The sequence below is a fragment of the Denticeps clupeoides genome, unplaced genomic scaffold (genome assembly GCF_900700375.1).
Source record: "Denticeps clupeoides unplaced genomic scaffold, fDenClu1.1, whole genome shotgun sequence".
NCBI classification, from domain to species: domain Eukaryota; kingdom Metazoa; phylum Chordata; class Actinopteri; order Clupeiformes; family Denticipitidae; genus Denticeps; species Denticeps clupeoides.
The window spans coordinates 43,846-64,592 of record NW_021629693.1 but is presented as its reverse complement, the minus strand read 5'-3'; the positions used below and the strand labels follow the sequence as shown (position 1 = coordinate 64,592).

The following is a 20,747-nucleotide window of genomic DNA, read 5'->3' as shown; positions in this document are numbered from 1 at the left end:
CAGATTTCATCCGGAGAGGCTTAAGACATAGAAGAGGATGTTTCTGAGCTTTCGATGTACAGATCACCCATGGCATCACAGCGAATTCCGTTGATTCGCGGTGTAACCGGAAGTTTTTCAGTCACACATACAACATCCAATCTAAACGAATCTTCCTACTGTTGATCCAAGTCCCACCCAGAACTAAATGCATGAACGCAATGCATGAAGGAATAGTAGCAGCATCATCTACTGGAATCAGGAACGTACTTACAACATCAAACGACCTGCACCAAACCTCCCCAGCCTGATTAAGTTTATACGGTGGCGCCAATAGTGACTGTGACTGCCGGATCTGTACAGTACAGTGCTGCTCCGGGTCGGAGTTCGGACTCGTTCACATGAATTGACTGGATGCTTCGATAATCAAATCAAACCATATTGTTAGTGAAGGTCTTCATCTCTTACACATCATGGATGTGTGGGTCAAATGTCCACATACGTTTAGGTACAGAGACCATCACCCACTCAATCACCAAGAAAGAATGTAGAGACTCACACACACTTTAATTCCTTTGTGCACTGTGCAATGATTAAGATAAGAAGGTCCTTTATTACAATTTCCACCCTTTTGTCTACTTTAATTTAAATCCAATTATCTTCCCTTTTAAACATTATATAACAGTGAGTTTATATGTTCATTAGATGAAACACATGGGCACATCAGAATTTTTTTACTTCTTATTTAGCCTTAGCATTTTGATGTCATTTCTGGGAAGCAAATGCATGCAAAATGTAAGAAAAAAAATGTAAAGGAATTAAGAATTCTAGAGGACCGATGGCCCATCATACGCCGCAGAGAAGACATGGTGGAAGACTTACATTATCCCTTTTGCCAATTCACATTTGTATGCAGGTGCATCTAACTTATTCTGACATTTTTATGTATTTATTGTTTTAATAGTTTAAGTGCTGAACACTGTCGAGTATGCTAAGCACGGAGAACTGAAGCACTGACTTCTTTAAGGTCATGTTGAGTATGTTTGCATGGTCACAACTAGCTAAAGGAAGAATAAGTCAAAGCAAAGTGATTGTGAAACACTGCAGCACAGCACATGGTGAAATGTGTCCTCTGTATTTAACCATCACCCTTGGTGAGCAGTGGGCACCATGATAGGCATGTGGGGACGGTGCCTTGCTCAGTGGCACCTCAGTGGACAGTGGACCAAAAAAAATGTGGGATGTACAAAGACCTCGAAGGTATAGGTTTCATCATGTCAGAATTCCCTTTAAGACAGATGCTTTTAAAAGCTTTTCAAACAGATGCAATGGTGGCCACGGCCAGGAAAACATTTGAGAACATCGTGGTATAATCTCAAAATTAGATTTGGTTTAAAGAGCTCTCAGTTTGACTGATCACAGTTTGTCAGAATCTATTAAATCACTTTATTTCAGGAGCAACGTGAGAAGTGTATTTTTTTAGATGACTACAACCTGCATCAGTAAGCGTTCTAGGAGAATGAGATGCGCTGATTGCACGTATCTGCTTGAAAATGTTTTTGCAGCGAGCGAGTTCTATAAAAGTGTTTTTGTGTAAATCCATCCTATAACCGCTGACAAGCGTTTAGGTGCAGGGATTTCCGAGGGGTTAACGCCATTTACACACTTGTACAGCATCAGCAGAGAGATTAGTGAGTAGAGACATTTCGATTGGTCTGCTCACACTAGGAATGGGCCTAGTCTAAAGGTGAAGAGATGTCACACTGCGTCCTTTACCCATATGCAGCACCAATGCAGATCTACAACAAGTGTCCCAGCAACGCTCATGTCAACGCTCCAAGAAGTACTTCTCATACGTGTACACAAGAACCACACAGAAATTCCTCCCTCCCCATTTACGGAAGCGCATATGTATCGTGTAGTTCGTACATCGTGGATGCACTGCAATCCCGTATTTTGGCTGAAGTTGTGCGAGAAACCGCAGCAGTGATGATAAAAGCACAGATCATTTCGGCGATTTCTGATCAGATTGTCCGTTTTAAATTGTACCTGATGATGATGATCAGGTCGGACCCCCGTACAGCGGTGTGGTTTAGCTGCAGTGAGCTTCATTTTAATATTTTTCAGGTGGGGTGGGAAGTTCTGTACTCACAGCATCCATGAAACTGGGCTTGAAGCCTGAATCAGGCTGGCGCCTCATCTCGTCCTGCTCACGATGGCACATCATCTCCTCCTCGCGCCTGCGCCGCTCCTCTTCATGCCTGCGCACATGATGAACGGTTTTACCCACGGAGGTCCCTCAGAAGAAGTCAATTACCAGTTCTCGGGAAAATTCAACTGCATTTTTAATTGCACCTCATTTCAATCTGTTTGCGTTTCTGCAGCTCTTGGTTTCTGAGCTCCTCCAAGCGACGCAGCTCCTCCTGGCGTCTCATCAGGTCTGAGAATAAAAGATCACTCATTTGCATACAATAATCACAGTTTCATCAACTTATCAACACAGGTAGAAGTAGCTTAGCGGGTAACACACTCAACTATGAACCAGAAGACCCAGGTTCAAACCCCACTTACTACCATTATGTCCCTGAGCAGGACACTTAACCCTGAGTGTCTCCGGGGGGGACTGTCCCTGTAACTACTTACTATAAACCAGAAGACCGCAAAAAGTTATATGGAACAAGTATTGAAAAGTCAAGATTGAGTGAAAGTGAAGTGATTGTCCTTGTGAAACACTGCAGCACAGCACACGGTGCACACAACATGCTTTTAACCCTGCATCACCCTTGGAGAGCAGTGGGCAGCCATGAAAGGCGCCCGGGGAGCAGAGTGTGAAGCAGCAACCTTCTGATTACGGGTCCACTGCCTAGTGGTTAAGGAAGTGGCCCCGTAGTCAGAAGGTTGCCGGTTCGAATCCTGGCCGGCCAAGGTGCCACTGAGCAAAGCACCGTCCCCACACACTGGTCCCCGGGCGCCTGTCATGGTGCCCACTGCTCACTCAGGGTGATGGTTAAATGCAGAGGACACATTTCACTGTGTGCACCGTGTGCTGTGCTGCTGTGTATCACAAGTGACAATCACTTCACTTTCAATGAAATCCCACCCAGGTCTGTCCTGGAAGTAGCCTGTACCTTGTCTCATCATCATCAGCTGGTGCTCGTGTTTGGCCGCCTCCATCTCAGCCTCCAGCTTCTCTTTGGCCTCACGGATGTTTCGGTCAACCTGTTCCCGCTGCTGCCTCTCCATCTCGTCCAGGGCCTTCCACCGCGACGAGTACTCAAACTCAAACGTACCTGGCTGGGCAAAGCGTGGCGTCTGTTCCCTCTCCCTGCGAGACGTGGAGAGGAGAGGAATTGGTCTACATTATGTCTGTTCCATAGTTTCTACCCACTTTAAACACGATGGATAAACCTTCCCCTCAAAAACCTACTTGTGATACTGGGCGGATTTCTGCAACAGCTTCTCTGAGAGCCCATCTTCATCATCAAGCTGCTCTGTTGGTTCAACCACCACCGGGCGGGGAGACCTAGAGCACGAGAACATGGAGAAAAAGCAGCCAAGAGAGACATGAGCAGGGTCTGCTTACTTTATATTATTTAGCACATGGAAGCCGAAGGCGGAACCATTTTAAGGAAACATTTAACCGCAATTAATTGGACAGATATCGCGACTGCGGCTTAATCCAATCCAACTTTATTTATAAAGCACTTTAAAGCAAACCAACACATGACCAAAGTGCATTGTACATTGCACTTTGTACAAGTACATTGAATAAATTAGGACAGTAAGTAAAAAGAACTAGAATCACAAAACAAAATACATGACAAATAAAATGAAATAAAACATTAAACGCTATAAAATCACTACGACAAAAATGCAAAAATAAATGTAAAAAACATCTCATAAGGTCTCAAAAGGATTGTCATTATGAGACACATAGTGACACATAGTGGGCACCATGACAGGAGCCGTGTGTGGGGACGGTGCCTTCATCAAGGGGACCTCAGTGGGATTCGATCCGGCAACCTTCAGATTAGACCCGGGTACACTCAGCTGATCGGCTGACCAGAGGGAGCTGGAGCAGCTCAGAGAGACAGGGTTGGGCTAATTAAACGGGCAGCCAGTGTAATGAAGCTAAAATAGGGTTAATGTGCTCAAACGTCTGAGTGCCAGATAAAAGACTAGCTGCAGCATGTTGCACCCTCTGGAGATGCATGATGGACTCACTGGACTTCTGCACACACTCACACACACACACACACACACACACTCTGCCACTATTTTTATTTAATGGTGTGTTTAAAGGTAACCTGTAATAAATTTTTTATATCAGTCTTGTTGGTCCCCTAATTCCGTATCTAACGTCTCTTTCTGAAATCCAGCCTTGGTGCAGAATTTACAGCCACTTTGACCAAGTCCCACAGTGAGATTTCCCAGGACGTGTCGTTTTGGTGTCTGTAGTTTTACAGACGAGGTGCCATTGAGGTCCCCTTGATGAAGGTCCCGTCCCCACACACTGCTCCCCGGTTAAATGCAGAGGACACGTTTCACCGTGTCACCGTGTGCTGTGCTGCAGTGTTTCACAATAACGCTCACTTCACTTCAATGGGGCGAGAGGCGGGTCGTGGTGGAGAGCGGCCTATAGACGTTGAGTGGACATCAACACCATTCACCAATCACCATGAAACATCTATTAATGCACCGTTCCATTTTGCACAACACCTTGCACATTTATAATTCATTTCACTAGTTTAGTGCTGTCTGTCACATTGTTGTCTACATGTTTTTTGTGCCCGGGGACACAGTGTCCCCGCCACAGTTTGTTTGCCTGTCACACGTGCAGTATGTCAGTGTGTCATTTTGTTTAAATATTACGTGTAGCACCAGGATCCAGAGAAACGTTGTTTCATTTCATGCAGCTGAAATGTCAATAAAGCTCAACTTCAACTTCCATTTTTGCCGCAGACAGGAAGTCTTGTCGCGTTTTTTCCAGAAAAAATAAAACAAACCTGCTGGTTCGTCAGAGTCTTGCATGACGAGACAAAAAAAATTATATAAATTTGTCCTCATTTTCACATCCAATTACAAAGCAACTCAACTGCAATGCTACACTCGTTTAGAAGCCATGACGGTCGGGGCGGGAAATTCTCTGGGCGGAAAAAGCATGAGAAATGGGAGGTAACATTTCCCCTTATTACGTCATAAGGGGACAAATTCCAGATACGTTTAATGATAAATCATCTCACACATTTTCATAATAGGGCACTTTATTCTAATTGTCTTACCTCATTCTATGTGTCTTTAGACAAGATGTGCAATAACTACATGTAATAACTGTTTAATTGCAATATCACACATCATTTCTATCTATGAATAGTATTTATCTGTCTGTAATAGATATCTATATAGCTATCGATCCTTTCCATATGATTCGCTGCTTGTAACTTTGTAAGAGTGTTTTGCATGTTTGCAAATTTTTTTTATTAAGCGTTTTTTTTTTTTTTAATGAAATGTTCGTTTGATTTGCAGTCCTCAGCCTCTTTTAATAATCGCAAGAGATGCAATAATGGATGCTGTTGAGGTTAAACCTGAGGCAAGCAGCTGGCATTTCTATCTTAAAAATGTCCCCTAGCCTTGGGCTCGTAGAGTAGCACAAAGAAAGCTGGGCTGTTAAAAAGCTGACAAAAAGGCTTGCGTTGGGAGGATTGGAACCACTGCACAAAACTATGTTCATTAAAAACTGCATTAAATATGAACTGCGGAATACTGTGCGGTAAGACGAATACCAGGAGTTGGGTGTATTTGTTTCATGATTAAGTGGCCGTGGCCTCGCCATTCCGATTCTGTTTGCCCCCTTGGACAGACTGATTAACTCTATCTGAACACCACGCCGATCTGAAGAGCAGCTGCCTGCGTCCCCAACGCCACAGTGGGTCACCTGCCGTCTCCAGCCAACTGGCCCGAGGCCCGTCTGACTAGTAGGGTTTTGGTGGGATCGTGAGGGTGGTGCACGATTGTGCAGGGATCCGTTCTGAAACCAGCTTAATCCAGTCCAGTGCTCGCTGGTTGTGGTTATCGCCTACCACAACCACGCCTACAGTTGTAGCAGCAGATGAGCCCGGCAGGGTTTATAAATCATAAAAAATAAGCAGGTATTCTGTCCTGAAATGCTGGGGGAAGTGTCTACTCAAGGGTCAATCCCAAGAACGAGCTGGAAAACGGATGCTGCATCCAGCAGGGCTGCAGACGTACATTTTAATATCGGAACGTTTATAAAATGCAGACGTGGATGATTCTACATCGATGCAGTGCAGAGCATCATATCGTGTTCGGTTATATCGTAATGACGTTGCCGGGGGATTTTCTTGTTAAAAAGTAGAACGCCGTGACGTATTTTCACGGGCTAGTGTTCACTCAGAGGGAGAACGTTGAGCAGAACTCGCCGTTTTATCTAAGAGGAAGCATGTCACGTTCATTCTGGAAGCGGCTTTAGATTTGCTCCAATGAGCAAATAAAAACCGTGTCTGCGCTCACCTGGCAACAGAGACGTCTGAACCGGGAATTTTCCCGCCGTACGTGGTGTCAGGGGAGCGCCGACTGAGCACAGACAGTTTTTCTGCTGGCTGGACGAGACCTTCACTCTTCTATTTAAAACATAATGTAGAAAATGTGTGGGATGCATCGTGAGTCTAATCGGGAGACCGGTGAAGGTTCACACCTCTGGCGTCCAGCAGTTCCATCTATCTACTGGACAGACACATTCGATCCACCACAGACTGATCTTGAACCCGGACAGGAGGACAATCCACCATGAAATAAGGCTGCTGAACACACTGGTAGGAACTGGGATATAAACCTGTGACTGGTGGTTGTCTGGTTCTAGGTGACAGGGGACGCGCTAATGCTAACGTGATGGAGCTGGAAAGTAAGACTTACGTAGTCAGGAGAAGGGCTCCGTCAGTGCACCGGTCCAGAGCTTTCCTGGCAGCGGGCTTGTTGGCAAACTCCACGAAGCCCTTCCCCGTGGGCCGACCGCGGTCATCCACCACCACGATGGCCCGCTCGACCGGCCCGAACTGGGAGAAGGCCTGCTCCAGCAGCTCGTTGGAGACCACCGGCGACAGGTTCTTCACCGTGAGGGCCGCCCCGTGCGTGGCGAAGCGAATGCGGATGGGCCGGTTCTTCAGCACAATACCGTCCAGCTCCGCCTTGGCAATCTCTGCCAGAGTTCTGGTTTCCTGCAAAGGCCCAAAGGGGATGGGGGGTTAAAACAGCCCTTACATCCCTCATCATTTCAAATTCTAATTTTATTTATCATGTACGGTCACACACGGCACGATATGCGGTGAAACGCTTTTACGTCTGCTGTTCACCTCAAATTTACCAAAGAGGAGAAATAAATGTTATATATCGAGTAGAAGTGGAAACGTTCCACGTGTGAGTGCAAGTTGTTTGAAGGTGCAGGATGTATAAGTGCCGTATCGTGGTGGAGAGCTCGTATAGTCATTCCACGTCAAGATAAACTTGGTACGCTGGTCACACGACGCTGAAATTGGTCACGTCTTCAGGGACACGATGGTAGTAAGTGGGATTCGAACCCGGGTCTTCTGGTACATATGCGAGTGTGTTACCCGCTAGGCTACTACCACTGGCCATGCAGATGCGTCCTGTCCAGCGTAAACGCGGACCGCTTCTCGGTCGGATCGCAGCTCAGCACCGGCCGAGCACCAGAAGTGGAAACGAGGTACCTGAGGTCCCCTTGATGAAGGTCCCGTCCCCACACTGCTCACCAAGGGTGGTGGTTAAATACAGAGGACACGTTTCACTGAAATGATCCAGGTTTACACGATTCTAACAGGTCTAATCTTTAAATGATTCGTTTGTGGCCGGGCATGGAGACGCCTTCAAAGTTTAAAGTGAAGTGATTGTCACATGTGACACACAGCAGCACAGTGCATACAGTGAAATTTGTCCTCTGCATTTAACCATCACCCTTGGTGAGCAGTGGGCAGCCATGACAGGCGCCCGGAGAGCAGTGTGTGGGGACGGTGCTTTGCTCAGTGGCACCTTGGCGTATCAGGATTCGAACCGTGGTGATTACGGGGCCGCTTCCTTAACCGCTAGGCCACCACTGCCCCGAGCTTTCAGGGAGACATTCGACCATCTTAACCATCTCCTCACACGATGTCCAGGTTCTAGTCCTCTCATAGATCCACAAGTTGTGTGGTAGAAATGTGTTATCATCAGGCTGATCTTTCCACTCCATTCATTCATTCATTTACCTACTACGGCTGGTAGTGGCCTAGCGGGTAACACACTCACCTACGAACCAGAAGACCCAGGTTCAAACCCCACTTACTACCATCGTGTCCCCGAGCAAGACACTCAACTCCGAATGACTGTAAGACTACTGACTGTAAGTCGCTCTGGATAAGGGCGTCTGGTAAATGCTGTAAATGTAAACTTACAACACAACAACGCCACCTGTAGTGCAATAACTGTTATTACACCTCAGTGCTTACTTTAAATGTACTTATATTTTATTTGTATTTGCCCCCTTGTTGTACTTGTATAACGACATTAAAAGCATCGATCCATCTATAAACGCATCGATGGATCTGTAGCAGCCTGGCTAAGCAGCTAGTGGCGTTCAAAACACGGTTCAGTAGTAATCATCTGTGCGGGGCTCCGGCCTCCAGGCGGGACCCACCAGGCGGATGAAGCCGAAGCCCCGGTCCCGGTTGATGAACACCTCGTTGGCCTCGCCGTATTTGGCGAAGAGCCTCTTGAAGTCCTCCTCCGTGATGTCGGTGGGCAGGTTGCCCACGAACAGCCGACAGCGCTGGGTGAAGGTCTTCTCGCCGGGCTTCCGGAAGCTCTTCAGGTCCAGCGTCATCTCCAGCGAGTCCTCGGCCGCCGGCGCCGCCTCCTCCTCCTCCATGTTGGCGGACTCGCTGCCGCGCTTCGCGGCCTGCGCCTTCGGCGACGCGGCGCTGTGCTGGATGGTCACCTGCTTCAGGTTCCGGTTCGCCATTACAGGTTCTTGTACGGAACGCCGCGCCTGCAGAACACGACGGACGACGGACGGGTTCCTTTAGGAAATGGCGCACGGCGCATGCGCAGACGGACGTCTTTTCCCATGATGCTCTCTGCGCTCTCAGTTCAATTCGAAACGCGTAAAGTACCGTATAAAGACAGCGTTTTACAGCGTCGTTTTTTATTTAAAGTCAGCCATTCTGTGCTCGGTGTTCGGTTGGGTCAGCAGGTGGAGTTTCTAAGCCCGGCCTCGGGGTGGCGTGCCATGCAGAAGAACCATGTAGCAGAACCTTCAGACCGCTGCCCTGAGATCCAGAGACCTTGTTGAATGCGTGATGTGATCATTGTTTTGAGGTTGAGAACTAGTGTATTTGTGTAGTAGGTGGCGTGTGTCTGATCACCTGTAAAAATGAGATTACCAGAACCGTGGAAGGTCTCCAACGTCCAGCAGCTACGTCATGGAGGAGGGTTCCAGTCATATTTACATTTACAGCATTTACCAGACGCCCTTATCCAGAGCGACTTACAATCAGTAGTTACAGGGACAGTCTCCCTGGAGCAACTTAGGGTTAAGTGTCCTGCTCAGGGACATGATGTTAGTAAGTGGGATTTGAACCTGGGTCTTCTGGTTCACAGGCGAGTGTGTTACCCACTAGGCTACTACCACCCGTCCTCTGTATTTAACTGTGGACACCATGACAGGCGCCCGGGGAGCAGCGTGTGGGGACGGGACCTTCATCAAGGGGACCTCAGTGTAGGGCTGCCAACTTTCTCGCTTTCTCGCATGTGCAGGGTGGTGCAGCACGTCCTCAGAGGACACTGGTCCTGTACAGATCCAGGCGCAGTGTAACGGGCGCGTTTGACAAGGCAGCTGAAGCGCTGCATTTTTATTTGTCCCAGAAGCCTTTAAAACCTATAAAAAGCTTGTAATTATACCTCAATACACTGCAGAAAAGATCTTAAAACATGACTATACTCTCATTCTACGTGTGTTCTTTATCTTCATGACCATTTACGTTGGTGGATTCTCACTGAAGGCATCAGCACTATGAATGAACACATGTGGAGTTCTGTACTTAACAAAAAAAGGTGAAATAAGTGAAAACATGTTTTATATTCTAGTTTCTTTGCTCTGATTACTGCTTTGCACACTCTTGGCATTCTCTCGATGAGCTTCAAGAGGTCGTCACCTGAAATGCTTCTCCAACAGTCTTGAAGGAGTTCCCAGAGGTGTTTAGCACTTGTTGGTCCAGCTCACCCCAAACCATCTGGACTGGGTTCAGGTTCGGTGACTGTGGAGGTCAGGTCTCCACTTTTTGTTAAGTCCAGAACTCATAGTTTTGTTCATTCATAGTTTTGATGCCTTCAGTGACAACCTATCAATGTAAATGGTCATGAAAATAAAGAAAACACGTTGGATGAGAAGGTGTCCAAACTTCTGGCCTGTACTGTATATAGGCTACTACCAGGGTGGGTGGGTAACTCACTCGCCTATGAACCAGAAGACCCAGGTTCAAACCCCACTTACCACCATCGTGTCCCTGAGCAGGACACTTAACCCTGAGTGTCTCCAGGGGGGGACTGTCCCTGTAACTACTGACTGTAAGTCGCTCTGGATAAGGGCGTCTGGTAAATGCTGTAAATGTAAATATGCATGAGAGAGAGAGAGATATTCTCCACAAAACTACACAGCAACAATATGTCATGCCAACTGGAAGACTGCAACAGCTTATTATGGGCTGGTCTCGGGGAATTATTGTTATTTGTGGATGTCGGACCCCATTGTATGGAGACTCTGAGACAGGTCATGTGACCTGGAGTACAGATGGATGCAGCACAAAGGCCAGGAGTAATGTTATTCACTCACGCGCAAACAATGAAAGGTTTGTGTTGTCACATTTTTGGTCATTGTGGGAAAATAAAGGATATTTGGGAGGTAATGCCTGCTCAGAACCCACAGCACCTGGCCTCTCCCCGATCAGTTGCTCATCCAGGACACATGACAAATTAAAGCACTGCCCTTTTCAAACGAAAACCATGACTACAGTTCTGGGATCAGGTAATGTGCAGTTTTATAATGTGAAAACTGGTTAATCTGAGTGAAGGCTTCAATATAATGTATTCTATATTCAGTCAATAATCATGAGTCTGTGCAGAGCATGGGTTTCAGATCCGGACCATTGGTGTTGTGTTATAGATACTAGTACTGTACTAGTATCTAGTACAGTACTAGTATGATACTAGTACTGTTCTTGCACCGTTTGTCTGCAGGTTACATGCATGTTCTGAGCACGATCGGTATAAAGCGGTACGGGTACGATTTAAAACTCCTTTTTTTTTATTTACAACGTATTGTCCTTCAGATATGTCGTAAACTTTATCACACATGCTTCCAAATATACAGTAACCCCCCGCCACCCCCCAAACCACCCCCACCCCGTCTCTAACTGTTTTTGTTTGGGCTCAATCCTGCCCATTCAGAGCACATAAAGAAAGAGCTTGGCTCAGCAGGGTCATGTGGGATAACCCACAGGAAAGGCGAGGGGCAAACTATAGGCGGCGATTAGGTCCCCTAATGTCCGATGAATTGTCAGTCAATCACATGATATGAACCCATGTGGCCATTTGGTAATAAGACAACAATGCGGCCAAAGTCCAGGCTGTGCTGCCCTGCATTGTGTTGGTGTTTCTTTACATTCCGTCAGTGCACAGAACCTGTAAAATATGATTATGTTCAGTCTCCTCATGTATTAGCACCTTCTCCCCTGCAAAGGAACTTCAGCAGCTCAGAGGCTTGAGTTCTGTCCTCTCAATTATTCTTATAAATCATAAAAACTGATATTTTGAGCTCATGGTACAAAAATTTTATTTGGCAACAGTTTTGTAAACATTTGAGGTAAATGAACATTTACATAAACTTGATCTTACAAATTTTTGTACACAAGGCACTTCTTTCATAACAGCAATGCAGCAGGCCTCTCTTTTTCTTTGCGAGTATGTTCCGTAATTTTCTTTTCCCTGATGGGCCAGAGAACTCTGGTTGCTCTGAGAATGTGAAAAGTCCTGATAAGTGGTTCCGGGAATGACTTGCATGGCATCTGAGCATCAGATAGATGAAGTGCCGTGGTCAGATGGCATGGCCTTTCTTTCTGAAAGGATGGTGATACGTCGTCAGGGTTACAAGACAGAAGATTCTGTGAAACATCGCCAGGCTATTTGCATACAACATTTTTCAAACAGTCAAGGGATTAAAAAAAAAAGTCTTCTTCAAATTATTGCCATAAAATCGGATTCCATACAGCAGGTTACAGTACTGTAGGTTTTTACTTTACTCTCCTCCTTCCTCTATGAGCCTCTTGAAAAGAACCTTTTCGGTTTAATGTGCAAATTTTATTCTTCAGTGTAAACTTTTAGGAATAGAAAGGGACATAAACATGCAGCTCTATTTCTACAATAATAAGGGTCAAAAAACATTTGTCCCAAAAAAGTTCTATGCATAACTACAACAACAACAACAATTATTTATTTGTATAGCCCAAAATCACAATCGGTATGTCTCACTGGGCTATTTATTACTATTTATCATCATTTCCATGTATAATACTGTTGAGGGTGTATTTTCTGTTATATAATTCAGATAATAGATGCACACATGGTATAAACATCATTTTTTAAAGTCAGCCATTTTTGCCGTGACTTTTTTCAGTGCTCAGCAATAATAGGAAGCATTAATTTTACCGTCTTTGAGGTGTCGTACAGGCAACTCCGTCTGTATTTTAAACGGGCAAGTGTAAATGTACGTACTTTTCCAATCCTGTCCAGAACGCTGCATGGAGCAGACGTGAACACTTTGTGACCTGCTGGACGTGGTATGAGGGAGTAGGAGGATTTAAGGATAAATGGTCAGACTCTTCGGTAAGTGCTTTGAGGGGGGGAGTCCTATCTTTGCGCCCGGGGGACTGGCAAGCATGCCACCTCACAGAACGCACATATGAACTAAAGCAGCAGTGCACAGCAAGCACGTTCACAGCCAAAAACATTTCCACAGCGCTTACAGAACAGCGAGAAGGGAAGAGAGCAAGGGGTGAAAGATTGTCCGATTATTGATCCCCATCAATTCAGGACATACTGTAAAGTGCCAATGGTTTGGTGCCTTTGCAAATGCTACTCATGAGAAACTAGTCTAGCTCTGGACCAAGACACTTTTCTGAATCTGGGAGTTTAACAGCTATTACCTGAATTTAAAAGGGGTTACAGTTGAGTGAGTAAAACCGGGAAACTGCTTTAGAGAATGATCACTTTTTCAAAGGGAGCCGTTTTTATACTAAATAAACTGGCAGGAATTTACATAGACAAAAATGCACCAGATTCACATTTCTACTGCTGAACTTGATATGTTTTACATATCAAATGTTCCACCTGCTAGCTGTTCTAGTGCCTTGTTCCAGTGGCAGCTACCATATCTTCACACCTATCTTCTAATGCTCTAATGTACAGAATATCAGCGAACCTCAACTCTCTACAAACACTGCAAACATTATAATGGTGGGTTTAACTATGTACTGTATATTATTTATATATGTACACTTCATTTTATTTTTAGGCATTGCATTTATACCAATATACCCTGATGAAACTGCAAGGATAGGAAGAATATCTCTCTTCAAGACAATAAAAAACAAGACCTCCTGGTTCCAATCACACACACACACAGTTCTGTTAAGGCCTAAAGACAAGTCTCAGTTCGGGATCTAAAATCGATCTTCTCACCAGAAAGTTTAGGAGATCTCCAAATCTCAAGTCACAGTGTGAGATCTTCCCACTCTTCATCGGTCTTTAAAGGCAGAGTAACCATTGGCAGACAATCACCGGAAAGGATTCACAAAAGAGATGGAGATAAACGTACACTGTTTAAAAGAGTGGTGACTATGGGTCCACCTCAAGATCTGCCACAACAAAAGGGGGGAAAAAAGAGTTAAAAGTGCATACCTCTGCCCAAATTCCTCCTCAAAACCGTTTCAAAGTTGAAATAAAAAAAAGCCTGAAGTGGTGCTAAAGTCCAAATTGAATTAAAAACCCGGCGCGTCTTCATGGTTCCGTTTGGCAGCAGGTGGGTGGCTGGTGCTCTCTGGATGACGGGGGTTACACGGCCAGGTCGTCGGGCCGCGCCCGGGCGCCGCTCACCTTGCTCGCCCGGCTCAGCCTACGGACGTCTGTGGGCGCAGGAGGCGGTTGGTGCATCTCCACTGTGGTGGTGGTGGTGGTGGTGCCCTGAGGGTCACCGGCGCCGGGGGCCGGATCTCCCGGCTGCGGGGCGTTGCTGAAGGAGCAGGTGGAGGAGGATGAGGACGAGCAGGGTGGCGTGGGCTTGGCTTGGCTCATCTGCAGCTCGGCGGCGGCGGCGGTGAGCTGGTAGTTGCTGGTGCTGCTGCTGTAGAGAGAAGAGTGCTCAGGATCGCGGTCTTCATCAGCGGCCGTGGACTGGGTCAGGACCACGCTGTTCCCGACCACGGTCACGTCGGCGTAGTTTGGCAGGCTGCTGAGGACGGGGAACGCCGCCACCGCTGCCACCTCCCTGCTTTCATCGGGCAGCGATACGCGCTCCGTGACAAACTTGTTGGTCACGCCTTGCTTGACTTTTTTCCAGCCCAGGTGGTAGATTTCTAAGAGGTTCAAAAAAAGGGACACACAAGCCACCACAAGCATGAATATGATAAAAATGGTCTTTTCTGTTGGCCTGGAGATAAAGCAGTCCACCGAGTTGGGGCAGGGCCACCGCGCGCACTTGTACAAGGGCCGGAGCTGGAAGCCGTACAGGAAGTACTGGCCCATGATAAAACCCACCTCGAACAGGGTTTTAAAGATGATATTGAATATGTAGGTGCGCAGCAGAGCCCCCCTGATTCGGATCTTGCCATGTTCGTCCCGGATGGGGGGCTTGTCTTTCCGCCCCCCTCCCCCGCCCGCTCCGTTCCTGTAGAGGTCTTCGTCCTCCTTGAGCCGGAGGGACTTGCGCATCCCCTCCTCCTTCTCTTTGCGCTTCTCCTCCATGCGGACGATGTGCAGGACGTGGCCCAGGTATATGAGAGTGGGTGTGGACACGAAGATGATCTGCAGCACCCAGAAGCGGATATGGGAGATGGGGAAGGCCTCGTCGTAGCACACGTTCTCACAACCAGGCTGCTGTGTGTTGCAGGTGAAGTCCGACTGCTCATCGCCCCAAACCTCCTCCGCTGCGGCACCCAGGACCAGAATCCTGAAGATGAAGAGGACAGTGAGCCAAACCTTCCCGATCACCGTTGAGTGCTCCTGTGCGTTTTCCAACAGCCGGCCTAGAAAACTCCAGTCCCCCATACTTTAGAAGTTCTAGCCTGAAGAGAGAGGACAGGCTGGTGTGAGTCAAGATGGAGAGAACTGACACAAACACAATCATATATTACACAGGCATGACAGCACGTAGAGGACACGATCGCGCCCAGGTACTTCTCTACATCTCAACTTCCCAAGTAAATAACGCATTTAAAAGTCTGATTCTTATAAAATCGTTCAATGACATTGAAAGACAGGGCTGCTGATGAATTAATCAATTTTGATATCAAATGATAAATAACAAAATGCTACAAGTCAGTCCAGCTGTAAATGAACCGGCTGCTTGCGAATGTCCATGAAGTAAAAACTTCACTAATTTTTCAACATGAAATTAACAGCACACAATTTTCTTTGTCAAGATTTTATAGGAATTATACTGAAATAACTGAAACAAATGCTCTCTAAAATATTCTTTAAATGTCTGGGAGCACAGTGTTCAAAAGCACTTTTTAAAGACAAAGAAATCAACTGAAACATGAAATGAGACCATGATAAATACTGGTTGAAACTGATATTTATACACCAGCTACTGAAAAAATACATTAAGTGAGATCATTGTTGAAATGCCGCTTTGAATAATTAAAAATGTGAATGTTGTTGGAATAAATAAGTGAAATAAATGTGCACTTGAGCACAGTTAGTGAGTGCTGGGCTCATCAGAATGCAGAAGTGCTGATGAGGAGAAATAATTTGCCCTGATGTGCCGGCGGACGTCCCCAATGGGCCATTTAAACAGTCTAAAACAATTACAGTACCATGTCCGAGACGATTTACACCCCGTAATCATGCGGCCCTGGAGCGGCTTCATATGGGAGACTTTTTATTGCTTAATTTTACATGCTAGATACTTTGCTTTAGCTGAAATGGAGAATATGCCTGTTGAAATGTGTTTAGAATGTGATTAGAAGTCATATTTACTCTACAGTGACTGACGGCATGACAATAGAGAAGGTGCCAGATATTCTTTGTGCCTACAGGAGCAAACTGTTGAGGCATCACTGTTATTGTCATTGGCATTGTGGTACCTTCTCACGGTCAGTCATCACAGAGTTAATAGCTTTGAATTAAAAGTTACCAGAGTGAGTGAGAAAAGTTTGGATTGTAGTAATGACCAAGATAGTTTTGACTCTGGATGCCTTCTTGGTCACTTGACCCTGACCTTCATAGCTACCTGGCAGTGCTCTGGACGCAGATGCCGGCTTCCACTGATGCCATGTTTTGAGTGCGCTGGAAATCATACAGACCTCCCTATGTTGCAAGAGCCCTCCCCTCTCCTCCCATTTCCCAAAATCCCAGCAGCTTTGACAGCTTACCAAAGTCCTTTGAAATCAGCTGGCCAAACTTTTTCCCCAGAGTGTAGTCTTCTCGGCACGCTGGAGCAGGGGCCAGCTAGTTTATGGAGGCGCTTTGGGCTTGGAGATGGGCTTCCGTGAAGCGCTGCTGCCTCCCGTTCCCAGCCATCCCGAGTGTCACATTGGGTGACCATGCATGAGTGAATTCATACAGTGGTTACCCTGCACAGGGGCATGCCACGCCCCTGTCCACTTCCAAAATTCATCACCAGGCTCCGCATAATATGTGTGGCTCCACCAGTGAATGGAAAACAACCATTTTCTTCTCATTTACAAATTGAAATGATCTGATGGGCTTCCGTTCCTGAGTGTTTACTGTTCACATTCCAGCCAAATTCCTTGGTTCCTGGTCATGATCCAGGCAGTAAAAAAAAACGTGTGAGTGTCTCAGTATTGAAATTAGACTTCATTACTTTTATGTCTAAATTTGACCTAAAAACAAAAAAAACCCACAGTGAATGTTACAACCTAAAGCTAACCTAAACCTAGGTTGAGCTCAGGTGCATCCTGTTATAACCACGGACAAACATCTCTGGAAATGCAGGCTTCAATTTTATTGGTCATATACACAGTCATACACAGTACGATATGCAGTGAAATGCTTTAGCGACTGTACAGATCTCAGTATTGCAAATATTGCAAGTATCCAGTTACTGGTTTTTACTGCAGCAGTTACTGTGCAAACGGAAAAAGGCAGGGAAAACCATTATAGATCCCTCACACCATGGACACAGACTTCCTGATGGGAAGGACCCCCAACTATGAATACAATCTTTTTATTCACTCTGTTCTAGTTTCTATACAGAAGTCAGACAAGAAGAAGGTTACAAGTTCATCTAAATCTTCTCTAAAGAGGAAGGTGTTGAGCTGCCGTGTGAAGGTGCTCAGTGACTGAGCTGGAAGTTCATTCCACCACCGAGGGGCCAAGACGGAGAAGAGTCTAGATGAGCATATTCCACCTAAAAAGTCTGATATCTGTGTGAAGGAAGGAGTTCCTGTGGCGCTCAGTGGAGCATTTCAAAACTTGTTAGTCTATTGCTGAAAAACTCCTCTGCACTCCCCTCCATCAGCATCCTCTGCTCCGCCACAGTCTCCAGCGTGTCCAGTTTTACTCCCACCACGCTGCCAGCCTTCTTGATCAGCTACTTTCATGCTGTCCCCCAGCACACCACTGTGTAGAAGATGGCACTGGCCACTATGGAGAGCCCTCAGAGAGCCCCTGGGCATCACCGGTGGTTATGGTGTTGAAGAAGGGGGTAAGTGGCGCTTCTGTGTGGATTATAGAGAGCTGAGGGATGTCCAGGATGACCAGAGGAGGAAAGTAGGTAATTTTGTAATTTGTAATTTTTTCATCTGTTTTTGAAATAGGTCATTTTACTTTTACTCAAGTACATTTTGAGCCAAGTTCTTCCTCAGATTGACAAAGTTCCGTGGATGCAGAATGAAACGTCTCTACCTTAAAAAAAGAGAGAAAGTCCAGTTGCCGAGACTCAACTTTCAGACGCTATAAAAAAGTGCTGGTCCTTCAGCTGGTTAATTACCAGCCAATCAAAAAAAGACCAGGCCTACACAACAGCCAATCAGAGAACAGCAGTGTTGTTTCTGGGCAGAACGCAACAACCAATGAAAAGGCATCCGGGAATTCCTCACGTTATTCTGCTACTTGCGAGGGGGAAAAAGTACTGAAAGAATGTATTATGGAATAGTATCCTTTATTTTGTACTGAATTTAAAATGAATTTGGAGTAAACGTTGCTTAGTTACTTTACTTGATGTAAAATCCAATCCAGCAGTAGTTAGGCAGAATAACGTACAAACTATGTTCAGACCACCCCATACACACGAGGGTTCTAATCACTCCCATCTGACGCTCATTTGGCGTGGGTGATTCGAACCCTTTATATGTTGCTTTTCTCCCTCACTCTGTCGATGTTGGGCTGCTTTTCCTTTATTAAAATCCTCTTCTTTTCAGATGTTGAGCACAGCAAGACCTGGAACGGTGCGTCTTCCTCCCTGGAGATACCAGCTGCCTGGTGTCCAATGATGTAGATGAGGACGCGTAGATTGATCCGTGGCAGGGGGGGTGTTATGGATTTGACCGTCCGTCCCCCTCGAGTGCTGGGCAGCAGAGGTCCTTGGGACATGGGACAGTGATGAGGAAGAGTGCTTCTGCACCCACCAACCTCCCCAATCGCTCACGCCGCTCTTGTGGGTGGTGCCGCACTCACCACGTCGCCTATGGAACCTGCCCCCCCCTGCCGAACCCGGAAGTGGCAGAACCTTCAGCTATATGGGAATTGCGTCGCAACCAGCTGAACCGAGGGTCGCCGCCCGTGGGTCTTGGCATAGATTAGTAGAGTCCTTTATGTTTGTCCCCTCGCTCCCTTGTCCTGCATTATTGAGTGTTTTAGGCCATTGCGCTGGTGTCTCTTTTCCTTTATTAAAACAGGTTGAGCGTTTGAGCCTCCTTTGAACACCACGGCATGTCCGTGTTTTTATCATTTTAGTGTTATTCATTTCTCAGCGAAGATTTGATACATGACAGAAAATCAAATGTTATTTAGCCTATTTGGGGAGAGACTATTATAATGTGAGAATATCCCAGTCATCCTGTGTTAAGAAAATGTGACCTATAGACTGCTTGTTCAGTTAACAGGCTGTAAATGTTTAGGGTACAGACACTCGGCCTTGATGCTAATTATCCGGGTAATATTCAGCGGCCACGTTGTCATTGTGTCAGACAAGTTGTGAATTTGTTGTAACATTAAATCTTGAAGTGACGCGCTGAGCTCTTATGGATAGGGTTAACAATTTTTGGAAGATGCAAATGATTCCTGGGTGCCTTTTCATTGGTTGTTGCATTTTACCCATATTACTGTTATTTTCTGATTGGCTCTTTTTTTATTTGGTTAATAGATGACAGGAACAAGGCCTTGCTTGTTTCATAGTGAGGCGCTAATGTGCCGCGTTCTGAGAAATACTGGACACCGAAGCCCAATGACATTTACATTTTTTGTTGTCGCTAAAGCATATTAGCCTACATGATTTTTCAGCGCGAGGGTTTTTCAGGGTTCACTTGGGTTGTGGTGGAGCCGGGAAATTCCCCCACTCCCACATTACAAGGTAGTTCAGGTTCTGCATATTCGCTTGGTTCTCTATTTTACCCTATTTTACTGACAGGTAGTTCAAGTTCTGTATGATCGTACCCCACCCCCACGTGACCGGGCAGACCTGCGTGTAGAACTTGTGGAAGAGTGGAACCTCAGAACAACATCATGAGGCTGGTGAGGAGCACGAGACGTCGCTGTCAAGCTGTCATTGCGGCAAATGGTGGAAACAGCCGCTACTGACAATGTCCGTTTTTGGTATTTGGGGCTATCCCTGTTATTGTCCATTTTTGGGGTAATAAATATTAAACTAATGTAAATAGTGTTTCTTCTCATACATTTTTAGTAATATCAAAGGGAACGTTTTACTTATTTCCTTCAAATTCAGAGCAAATAGGAGAAGCACTCATGTAAATAACAATAACTTACTGTGAGTAGTGTGCACACATTACACATTTTTTAAATTGTTTGTAAAGTGTACATTTACACTCGTCTATACCTGTGGACCAGCCAGGTGCCACACCCATGTGAGTGACATTTAAACCGGCTCTCCTAACTTCGACCTCAAGAGCAAGACCAATCCTCACCTCTCTGTGTCCTCGTCCGTTCCGCTCTGCGCTTTGTGGTTTTTGGTCTGGTTCCCTGCAAACGCCGCGAAACAGCGCCACCTAGAGTCACCCAACGCGGTACAACCCCGGCGCGCTGATTTCAAATCATGACGTCACACGCCACGTCTCTTTATTTACACGTTTTCGCGGCCTTTTTAATGTCTTTATTCGAAGCGTCTTTGTTTTTTTAACACTTTTCTACAGATACTATTCGAGACGACTGACAGGATATGCGGTAGTTTAGTTGTAAATTATGAGTGACTGTTTCCTGTAATCACGTGTAAATTATGTAACCGAGTG

The 20,747-nt window shown here is 46.0% G+C and overlaps 2 protein-coding genes across 8 annotated transcripts in view; both read right to left on the bottom strand.

Annotated features, from left to right (window-relative positions):
- LOC114771749 (paraspeckle component 1-like) overlaps positions 1–9,225 on the bottom strand; it is a 35,341-nt gene extending 26,116 nt beyond the window's left edge. For 3 of the 5 annotated variants that reach the window (XR_003743872.1, XM_028965090.1, XM_028965092.1), the window contains exons 1-6: positions 8,687–9,219; positions 6,913–7,214; positions 3,407–3,502; positions 3,108–3,304; positions 2,335–2,419; positions 2,132–2,240 (exon numbers count right to left, since the gene is read on the bottom strand). Coding sequence is in view for 4 of the 5 variants with exons in the window: in XM_028965090.1 (XP_028820923.1) it covers positions 2,132–2,240; positions 2,335–2,419; positions 3,108–3,304; positions 3,407–3,502; positions 6,913–7,214; positions 8,687–9,010 (1,113 nt within the window). In the remaining variant the exon portion in view is untranslated. Of the gene's footprint in view, positions 1–2,131; positions 2,241–2,334; positions 2,420–3,107; positions 3,305–3,406; positions 3,503–6,912; positions 7,215–8,686 lie in introns of all 5 variants that reach the window. The other 2 variants (XM_028965088.1, XM_028965089.1) reach the window with 2 other exon arrangements.
- Positions 9,226–12,094: 2,869 nt separating this feature from the next.
- Positions 12,095–16,830, bottom strand: LOC114771743 (gap junction alpha-3 protein-like). Of its 3 annotated transcripts, XR_003743871.1 has the most exons (4): positions 16,695–16,830; positions 14,002–15,383; positions 13,783–13,846; positions 12,147–12,161 (listed from the first exon to the last, which is right to left on the bottom strand). XR_003743871.1 is itself a non-coding variant. In XM_028965080.1 (2 exons), the coding sequence occupies exon 2, from the start codon at positions 15,364–15,366 to the stop codon at positions 14,155–14,157; it is 1,212 nt and encodes a 403-aa protein (XP_028820913.1). In that variant the 5' UTR covers positions 15,367–15,383; positions 16,695–16,830; the 3' UTR covers positions 12,095–14,154. The 3 variants fall into 3 exon arrangements, 2 of the variants coding, with proteins under 2 accessions (XP_028820913.1, XP_028820914.1); XM_028965080.1 differs by having other exon boundaries at positions 12,095–15,383; XM_028965081.1 differs by lacking the exon at positions 16,695–16,830 and adding an exon at positions 16,553–16,622 and having other exon boundaries at positions 12,095–15,383.
- Positions 16,831–20,747: the final 3,917 nt, after the last annotated feature.